Source organism: Theobroma umbraticum, unplaced genomic scaffold (genome assembly GCF_002168275.2).
Source record: "Theobroma umbraticum cultivar Fairchild unplaced genomic scaffold, ASM216827v3 scaffold_67.0, whole genome shotgun sequence".
NCBI lineage: Eukaryota > Viridiplantae > Streptophyta > Magnoliopsida > Malvales > Malvaceae > Theobroma > Theobroma umbraticum.
In genome coordinates, this window is record NW_018397262.1 from 4,143,164 (window position 1) to 4,153,988 (window position 10,825).

Consider the following 10,825-nt stretch of genomic DNA (forward strand, 5'->3'; position numbering starts at 1 on the left):
ATTAAAATAATAATATAAAAATATTTTTTTTATAATTTAATAATAAAGTGAAATTAAATGGGCTTAAACATTGGCACATGTAGGGCCAGGAACCATACTAATTTGTTTTTACTGGTCAACAATATTTGCTTTGCGGATGGAAGCTCGAAAGCCATTGTTCGCAAGCAAGTTATAGAGTTGTCAATCTCTTTACGGATTCATCCAAGCTTTTTTTATAGTTTCTCTTTTAGTGGATATGTGTGCTTCTATTTCATATTTTGGTTACTTCTTTGTCCAGCGCATCACCACAGACCAATTGACTATCAAATCGCATGAAACTTTTGACCTTCAAAATCTTTTAGCAACCTGTGGCCTATTGCTTCCTCGGTTTGTAAGTGGATTATGTATCACTTGCGAGCAAAGGCACCTTGGAGCCTCAGCTCTAAATCTTTTTCGCATGGGCCAGGCAGGCACCATCACACATCATTTGAGAAATCTATCTTTTATTAGAGTTACAGATAGCGATAGTGAACCCAACATACAAATAAAACTCAATCCTCAATCAAAGGTCAATCCGAAAACAGGAGATAAGCATAAAGGAATGACATAGATAATCACTAAGGATGATATGTTTAAATTTATGGATGAGATATGTTTTATCTAAACTAAAATTTTGATAATTGTCTTATTAATTAGAATGTTGATAACTATCTTATCTTATCATCTTTGTACTATCAATACATCATTGTGAAATGAAAATATTAAGGCAGTTTTCTTCCATATTCAATATCATATATTGAATTTCTTGTGATGCTTGCTGCTGTAATAAAATTCACATACCTCCTTTTTCATGAGTCTAGTTTAGTCAGTAAAGGCCCTTGAGATATCATATATATTGATGTTTGGGAGCCTACTAAAGGTTACTAATATTATGTCTCTTTTGTTGATCACTATACTAGATATATCTGGTTCTTTTAATGAAATTTAAATTTGATGTCTTTTCGCTGTTTCCTAAATTTAAGCCTTTAGTTGAAAGTTATTTGAACTTCTATTATTATATCATATTCTAATTGTGGGGGTGAATTTACAAAGTTACAATCTTTCTTCAGTTCATTTAGCATACCCCTTAGCACAATGCAATAATGTAGACATTAATGTATTGTTGAAACTAGACTTACTTTACTACATCAATCATCCATGCCATTGCCATATTGGTCTCTTGTTTTTTCCATTGTAATTTATTGACTATATAGATTATCATCTTCTGTCATTAGAAACAACTGTCCTTATCAATTACTTTTTAATTAGGCTCCTAATCATACTAGACTTAAATTTTTTAGTTGTTTATGTTATCCATGGATTAAACCTCATTACACACATAAACTTCAAAGCTAATATATAGCTTGTGTGTTTCTTGGTTACTATAAGCATCAAATGCTTACCTTTGTCTTGATCCTTAATCTAAGAAAATGTTCAACTTAAGACATGTTTTGTTTGATGAACCCAAATTTTCATTTGCTACCAAGTATGCATCCAACACTCCAGTTTCTAATATTTCTTACTCACAATGTCATTCTGCATGTGGCACACCTATAATTGATCCAACCTATGCAACACTTGCTCAAATGCAACTTTGTCCTCTAGACCTATTTCTTATTCATCTTTACAAGTGGTTGACGTGTGTAACAATTCTTCCACCCATGTAATTACCTCTTCCTCTCTTCCTGATTCAACTGTTAACCCAAATCTATAGCATCCTTTGCCACCCCAACCTCAAAGAACACATCTTATGGTTATACGATCACGAAACAATATTTTTAAACATAAACACCTTTTATCTAGCCACCATCATCCTCTTCTAGAAACCTTTGAACCAGCTTGTGTTACACAAGCTATCCGATATCCACATTGGAAGCAAGCTATGCTTGATGAATATACTGTCCTTACAAATAATGACACATGGGAATTAGTTCCACCTCTCAACAAATAAGCACCCCGATGATTCCATTTTCAGATACAAAGCTACATTAGTGGCAAAAGGATTCACCCAAAGGCTTGGTCTCGATTTTAATGAAACATTAATTCTTGTAGTCAAACTTGTCACCATAAGGTTGGTTTTATGCTTGGCAGTCTCTAATAGCTTGCCATTGCATCAATTAGATGTAAACAATGCCTTCCTACAAGGCACACTAACATAAGAGATATACATGAAGCAATCCTCAATCTTGAATGACAAGGCGAAGCCTAATTTTGTCTACAAGCTGAAAAAGGTGATCTATGGCCTTAAATAGGCACTTCGAGCATGGTACCAAGCCTTAAACAGTTTTCTGTTTTCATCTAGCTTCACTCAATCAGTAGTTGATGCATCCTTATTCATTTATCACTGTAATGACATAACTGCATATCTACTTATCTATGTTGCTGATTTGATTTTGATGGGAAATAATAAGACATTTCTCTCTAGGTTTGTTCAAAGTCATTTATCACAATTTATAATCAAAGATCTTGGTTTCCTAAGCTACTTTTTTGGCATTGAAGTTTTTCCTACACTAAAAGGTCTTTTTCTATCTCAACATAAATATATCTCAAATATTCTAATCAAAGTTGGTATGTCTGGTGCAAAAGAATCAAATACACCAATCTCGACTATAGCTCCGCTCAGTTTAAATGATAGTTCTAAAGCAACCAACGATGAGGAATTCAAGAAAATTGTTGGGTCTCTCCAATATCTTGTTCTTACTAGACTTGATATTTGTTTTGTTGTTAACAAACTCTCTCAATTTATGCATAAACAATCAACATTGCATTATTTAGCATTGAAGAGAGTACTAAGATACTTTAAAGGAACCTTGTTCTATGGTTTATTCATTAAAAAAGGAAACTACTCCATCTTTGCAAGTCTTCACCGATTCTGGTTGGGTAGGAAATCCTAAAGATGGGACCTTTATTTTTGCCTTTATCATATATCTTGGAAGCACTTCAATCTCTTAAAGTTCAAAGAAACAAAAGACCGTAGCTAAGTCCTCTACAGAAGCTGAATATCGAGCTGTTGCACCTATTGTTTCAAAAGCAACATGGATTCAATCTCTCGTTTAAGAACTTCAGATAATCTTACATAGTTGTCCCCATTATGCACTGTGATAACATAAGTGCCACTCACACTTGCAAAAACTCAATCTTTCATGCGAGGATTAAGCATTTGCAATAGAATTTTTTTTGTCAAAGAAAAAGTGAAACAAGGGCAACTTCACATCAACTATATTTCCATAGAACATCAATTAGCATATGCACTTACTAAACCACTATCAAAACCACTACCAAAGCAAGGTTTTAGTTCCTTCTTTCCACTATCGGAGTCACTAATAGTGCCACTATCTTACGAGGGCATATTGGAGTTATAGATAGCAATAGTTAACTCAACATGTAGATAAAGCTCAATCTTCAATCAATACGCACGTACAGGTCAATTTAAGAACAAGAGACAAGTATAAAAGATGACATAGATAGATATTAAGGATGATATATTTAAATTTATAAATAAGATATATTTTATCTAAACTAGAATTTTGATAACTATCTTTTCAATTAGAATTTTGATAACTATCTTATATTATCAACTTTGTACTATAAATACATCATTGTGAAATGGAAATACCAAGGTAGTTTTCTTCCATATTTAATATCTTACATTAAATTTCTTTATTCCTCATCGGGTTTTGTGCATTGTGTATAATGTTAAATTTGAAGTATAATTAATTTAATTAATTCAGAATATACCATAATAGAATTTAGAACATAAAAACATATTTGATTCATGATACATGATTTCACAATGGTAATAATACTAACTAAATTAATTGCTCAGATTCAATGCACAAAAATCTTCCTCTTCTTTAATCTATTAACTTTTGAATGGATAAGAATCTTAGTATTTTTGGTGTAGAAAGAGAGAGGACCTAGGCTTTACTTTTATATAATTAATCCTTTGTCCTACCCATTATAAAATTTAAGATTTTTTACACAGGTCTATACTCTTAAGCTCACATTTAATATTAGAGTCTACACCACTTTATTAGATCATATTAGGATTTATAACATTGTCTCTTTATCAAGACCAAATAAGCTAAACCCATATTTGATTAAAAAAAAGTAAAACAAATTTAAGTCTACACTTTATTTTTTGAAAAAATCAAAATGTCTCCCACTTGGATTATATTATTTAAATTCCAAATGTGAAAACGCATTTTCTTAAAAATAACTCACAAGCTAAGATGAAATTTTTTTAACTCAATTTAAAACCAAATTGATTACTAGGCTTACTCCAAAATGTCTTTCTGTCCAATAACAAGTTTTAGAAGACAGAAGATAGAGAATAAATCACCAATATTTTGCTCAATGAGTTTGATTGTACGATATAAATGGTAACTACTATGAATATAGCAATAGATTAAAGATATACTGAGAGATTCCAAAAAATATCTAAAGGAACTACAATAGCATTCGATGGAATCAGCGTGCATTACCGCCTTGAACCTTTCGTTGCGCTTGGATTCAGCAAGTCGCTCTACAGAATTAACATTGATAACGTGATGGGTAGGTGGAAGAATAGGTTGTGGACACGCACGTATTAAAAGAAAATATATTCCATCTCTTCATTTTCTTTCTGCTGTAGTTGGTGTCATTAATTATGCGTAACTTTTAGGTTGTCTATTGCGTGGTTCTAAGCAAACGGTGTACAAACGCAACATTGAAAGTTATATAGATATTTTGATTGTCTTTTAGTCAATCAATTAAGAAAAAAAAAATAGAAAAGAAAGAAGTAACACAAGAAAAGAAAAAGGAAAAAGGGCACCTGCGTGTGAATGGAAAGAAGTTTGGAAATGCCACATATTTGATACGTTTGACCTATTGCAGTTGCCTTGAGAACTCCATTCCCCATTCCTCAAACCACATACTCTCATCATGAGAAATGCTTGCTTTATCCTCCCTCTTGTTGTTGTGCTTCTGTTTCGTAACTTTGTTACTTCTTTGTCTGTAGAATCACCCAATATCACCACAGACCAATTGGCTCTTCTTGCATTGAAATCCCATGTAACGTTTGACCCTCATAATCTTTTGGAGACCAATTGGTCGACTGCTACATCGGTATGCAATTGGATCGGTGTCACTTGCGGAACCCGGCATCTTAGGGTCACAGTTCTAGATCTTTCTGATATGGGTCTAGTAGGCACCATCCCACCTCACTTGGGAAATCTATCTTTCCTCTCCAGGCTGATCATGAGAAACAATAGTTTTCATGGCTCATTACCCAACCAATTGGCGAATTTGCACCGGCTGAACTTTATAAATTTCAACAACAACAACATCAGTGGAGAAATTCCGTCATGGTTTGGCTCCTTTACTCAACTTCAATACTTATATCTGTATGATAACAACTTCACAGGTGTAATCCCATCATCTCTGTGCTTTTTACCCAAATTAGAGATATTGACCTTGGATAATAATCAGATTTCGGGTTCCATACCTCCCTCAATTTTCAACTTATCTTCGTTGCGGGTACTTGATCTAAGTAACAACAAACTCTCTGATTCGATACCCTCCATTCCACTCAACACTTCTTCGCTGCAATTCATTGACCTCACCGTTAATCTTCTCAGTGGTAATCTCCCGCCAGATCTGTGTAATAGATTCCCTAATTTGCAAGGGCTTTATTTAGCTGGGAACCTTCTTACGGGGAAAATTCCACCTAGTTTATTCAAATGCAAAGAGTTAATAGAATTGACCTTATCTTATAATCATTTTGATGGAAGTTTACCTTTGGAAATTGGAAATTTGACTATGCTTAGGAAATTGCTGCTTGGGGAGATCAATCTCAAAGGTACGTATTCATTGATAGATTCTCTAAAGTTTCTTTGTCCATTGTTTTTTAACATAATTATTTTTTTTAAAAAAAATTTAAATCCATACTCATTATATAAGGAAATCATATATTAATTAATAAATTAAATATTATAGTGTATTTATTTTCATAAATTTAAATATTACAAAATCATGTTTATCCCCGTTTGGATTGGGATTTTTATTTTTTTTTATTCATGTAAAATAAAAAATTAGAGCAATGTTAGGGATTTAAATTTTACTCTTTAAATAGAAAATAATACACTAATCAATAAATCAAATCATCGAATGTATGGTAAAATCTACTTCTCAAATAAAAAAATAAATAATTTGAAACTTTTTTTTTTTACAAAAAATGATTTTGAAACTCAATGTTGTACAGAGTATGTCTTTTGATTTATTTTTTTGAATTGGCTTCTGTTTGTCCTTATTTTTTGTAAGATGAAATTACATGATTTATTCATCGAATGGACTTTTTTTTTTGGAAAAAAAGTTGCTTGACATTGTTAATCTTTTAAATTTTTTGTCTAAAAATAGAAATTAGGCGTCTATAGAAATGGGCTTGCTACAAGCCCAAGTTTTTTGCCATTTTCTATTTTTCCTTTGTAATTTAAAGAGGTTAATTATGTTTTACAGGTCAAATCCCATGGCAGATTGGTTCTCTTCTAAAGTTGGAGATCCTTGACTGTTCAAAAAATAACTTAGAAGGACCCATTCCTTCAAGTATTGGGAATTTAACACTTCTTAAGCTCCTTAATTTTCGGTCTAACCGCATGTCAGGTACAAAATCATTAATTCTATTGACTCATGGACTAATCTGTGAGAGGTTAGCATGTATATCCCATTCTTTCCTCAGAGCAATATTTGAATATGAAACTTTTAGGTCGAGATTTTTTTATTCAAAAAAAAACTTTGAGCTAGATTCTTTATTTAGAAAATATATGTATCTATTATTAAGAGAAATGTTTCTATATTAAAATTTCAAATATTAATTGTATCTGTAAATTCATTAATCATTTTGATAGATTAAATTTTAGTTTACATTCAATTCACACACTAATTATAATAGAGGAGAGTATTATTAAAAATTATAAATTAAAATATATTTGTATTAATTTGGATTCAAATAAGAATATTCGGTTTCATTGATTTTAAATGTGTTTAAAAGCTTGTAAAAGGAAAAATTCAAATGACTATGAGGAGCACACCAAAAAAACTCATGCATACATGTCGGTCACTATTTAAATTAAAAAGTCTAAGTTAATGAGTATACATACATACATATATATATATATATATATATATATCCCACTTTTAAGTGATGTAAGATATTAAGTTCACATGAGAACCTTAGAAATTTTGGTGGTCCTAATAGGAGGACAGAAAGTTTTATTGGACTATTCAGCTTCTTTGCTCAAAACAAACTACAATAAATTTGATTTAAAACAAAACAATTTTAAAATATGCTACTAAAAATATTCTTAATAACTACTTTTTAAAATTTTACTATAAAAAAAAAATGTCACCTAAACAAAAGTGATAACAACTCCATTTTTTTATAATGACATTTTCCATATGAAAATTATAGTTTGTAGGACCTGTGAAACAATGAAAATAAGGCTGTGAAAAAAATTCATCTATGCATTGGCAGGTACACTTCCATTTCAGATTGGCAACCTACAGAATCTGGAAGTGTTAATCTTGGAAAATAATAGCTTCACTGGTTTCATCCCTCCATCAATCTTTAACATCTCAACTGCAACATCTATTGGCCTTGGTTTCAATCGCTTCTCAGGCCAGCTCCCATCAACCACAGGCCTTGGACTTCCTAAACTGGAAGAGCTTCACCTTGCTATAAATGAACTGAGTGGGCCAATCCCGATCTCTATCTCCAATGCCTCTCAGCTTATTAATCTCCAATTGCTGAATAATTCTTTTTCTGGAGTCATTCCTGACACCCTTGGCAATCTAAGATATTTAAAACTCCTCGACCTAAGTCATAACAATTTAAGTAGCAATCCTTCATCTCCAGAATTGAGCTTTCTTTCATCGTTGACAAATTGCAAAGAGTTGAACAAGTTGACATTTGATGGTAATCCCTTGATCAGGGGCGAACTTCCAGCTGCTGTAGGAAATTTATCTGCTTCTCTAACACTTTTCTATGCTTCTCTTTGCAATGTTAAGGGCAGCATCCCAAGAGAAATTGGTAACTTAACCAGGTTGTTATGGTTGGGTCTTGACCACAATGACTTGACTGGAAAAATACCTACTACAATCGGAAGATTGAGAGATTTGCAAGATGTCAATCTTGGAAACAATAGGCTTGAAGGATCCATTCCATTTGAGTTATGTCATCTGGAGAAGTTGGCGTACTTGACTCTCACAGGTAACAAACTATCTGGACCGATTCCATCATGCTTAGGTGATGTCGTTTCTCTAAGAGAACTTTTCTTAGGCTCCAATAATTTTACCTCAATACCATCAACCTTGACAAGACTTGATGATATCTTGTTCCTGGAATTGTCTTCAAATTCTCTAAGCGGCTCTCTCCCAGATATTGGAAAGTTGAAGACCGTGACCAATTTAAATTTGTCAGATAATCAGTTCTCAGGTTCTATCCCAAGCAACATTGGTGATCTCAAAGACTTAACTCATCTCTCCTTATCTGGTAATGTCTTACAGGGTTCTATTCCTGAGTCTGTAAGTGAGTTAATAAGTTTGGAATTCTTGGATTTGTCAAGAAATAATCTCTCAGGAACGATCCCCAAGTCCTTGGAGCAACTTTCCTATCTCAAATATTTCAATGTCTCTTTCAATAGACTAGAAGGGGAAATTCCTAATGGAGGATCATTTGGCAACTACTCAATTCAATCATTTATGGGGAATAATGCCTTGTGTGGTTCACCTCGATTGCAAGTCCCACCTTGCAAAACTAATCCCTCTAGAAGGTCCAAGATGGGTACTGAACTTTTAAAATATATTCTACCAGCAATTGGCTCAACAATATTGATATTGGCCATGGTTATAATTTTTTTACGAAGTCGAAATCGGAAAGCTGAAGTGCCAACTGAAGAAAATTTGCTAGTATTAGCCGAATGGAGAAGAATTTCTTATCATGAGCTGGATCAAGCTACAGATGGATTTTCTGAAAGCAATTTACTTGGGGTAGGGAGTTTTGGGTCAGTATACCAAGGGACTCTCTCAAATGGTACGAGCATTGCAGTAAAAGTCTTCAATGTAAATGTAGATAGAGCCCTTAAAAGTTTTGATGTTGAGTGTGAGGTCCTTCGCAGTATTCATCATCGAAATTTGGTCAAAATCATCAGTAGTTGCTCCAACATTGATTTTAAAGCCTTGGTACTTGAGTTCATGCCTAATGGAAGCTTGGAGAGGTGGTTATATTCTCACAACTTTTTTCTGGATGTTTCGCAAAGGTTGAATGTAATGATAGACATCGCATTGGCATTGGAATATCTTCATCATGGTCATACCCCTCCCGTAGTTCATTGCGATCTAAAGCCTAACAATGTCCTCCTAGATACAGATATGATTGCGCATTTGGGTGATTTTGGCATTGCAAAACTCTTAGGAGAAGAGGATTTAATTCAAACCATGACGCTAGGAACTATCGGATATATGTCACCAGGTGATGGTTTTATTTTAATTCTCAATCTTAGCTGATACATATTTCTCCTCTTATATGTTTACATGAACATGCATGTGTATATGCTGCCTTTAGATTCATCACTAAATTTTAAGTATTTTTTACATTATCTTGCAAAACAATGGATAATTTAAATTAATTTTTAATACAGAATATGGGTCAGAAGGGATTATTTCTACAGAAGGTGATGTGTATAGTTTTGGTATTCTTCTTATGGAAACCTTCACAAGAAAGAAGCCCACAGACGAAATGTTTATGGAAAAGACAAGCTTGAAGTGTTGGGTGGAAGAGTCATTACCATACGCAGTAGTTCATGTTGTAGACACTAATTTGCTGAATAACGGAAAGAGTGAAAGCTTAGCAGCGAATGAGTGTGTGTTATCCATTTTGCAATTGGCGCTAAAATGTTCAACGGAGGTACCAGAGAAGAGGATTGATATGAAAGAAGTTGTTGCTAGATTGAAGAAAATCAAAGTCACGTTCTTACAAGAAGTTAAAAAAATTTAATTAATAAAAGACCACAAATAGGGTTTCTAGTTTCCAAGAAATTTATAGAAAGAAGGTATTTTTGTCTTTTTCCACCCCATGTAAACTTAGATAAAGCATTGAACAAGTGCAGTAGTCACAAAGTTTGGGGATGATATCTCCCAGCATGCTTCTCTTATTGTCATATATGTCTCTAAGCTACTCTTCAAGATATATATGTAAATATAAATATATATATATATATGTCTAATGTCTGTAAGCATTATGTAGATTGGTTAAATATATACATGGCTTGAATTAAGACAAACAAGACAAAAATGAAGATGTTGAATAGTTTGCAAAAAAATTTTCATACTACACAAAAGCAAGTAAAGAAATTTTTTTTTTCTCAGCCAAAAGTAAATTGTATTATGTATTTAAGAATTGATGCATGAAATTGGTCATTGGCAACGAGCCAGACCATGAGAAAAGACAAAGGGATTTGACCACCTTGCACAAATACTCAGTTCAACACATAACTACAAATACCAACATCATTCCCCAGAAATTTAAATGAAGCATCAAGACAACACCATAACAGACATTAACAGCTCGAGACTCTGCAGGACAGAAAAGTTCAAATAATGGCAAAGCAAAAAAAACTTCCCCTTCTAGTGTAATGTGCTCCCTCAAGAATAGCAACTAAGGAAAATGCCACACAGGGCTACTAAAAATACAGACACCAGAAAAACTCAAAATAGCTCAAGGTAACTCCATTGCTTACACAGTCAACATCTCCAGAAATAGCATACAGATGCA

General features: G+C 33.1%; 1 protein-coding gene across 1 annotated transcript; it reads left to right on the forward strand.

Moving 5' to 3' along the window:
- The first annotated feature begins 4,798 nt into the window (after positions 1-4,798).
- LOC110419082 (uncharacterized) lies at positions 4,799-10,302 on the forward strand. Its single transcript, XM_021431964.1, has 4 exons — positions 4,799-5,857; positions 6,514-6,657; positions 7,529-9,523; positions 9,693-10,302. The coding sequence occupies exons 1-4, from the start codon at positions 4,942-4,944 to the stop codon at positions 10,046-10,048; spliced, it is 3,411 nt and encodes a 1,136-aa protein (XP_021287639.1). The 5' UTR covers positions 4,799-4,941; the 3' UTR covers positions 10,049-10,302.
- Positions 10,303-10,825: the final 523 nt, after the last annotated feature.

What these genes read in the sequence shown, in the direction of transcription:
- LOC110419082 (XM_021431964.1), top strand. Translation starts at nt 4,942, where the DNA reads ATGAGAAATGCTTGCTTTATCCTCCCTCTTGTTGTTGTGCTTCTGTTT. An exon ending in TCGGTCTAACCGCATGTCAG is followed by an intron (nt 6,658 to 7,528) that starts GTACAAAATCAT and finishes ATGCATTGGCAG; the next exon opens with GTACACTTCCATTTCAGATT. An exon ending in TATCGGATATATGTCACCAG is followed by an intron (nt 9,524 to 9,692) that starts GTGATGGTTTTA and finishes TTTTTAATACAG; the next exon opens with AATATGGGTCAGAAGGGATT.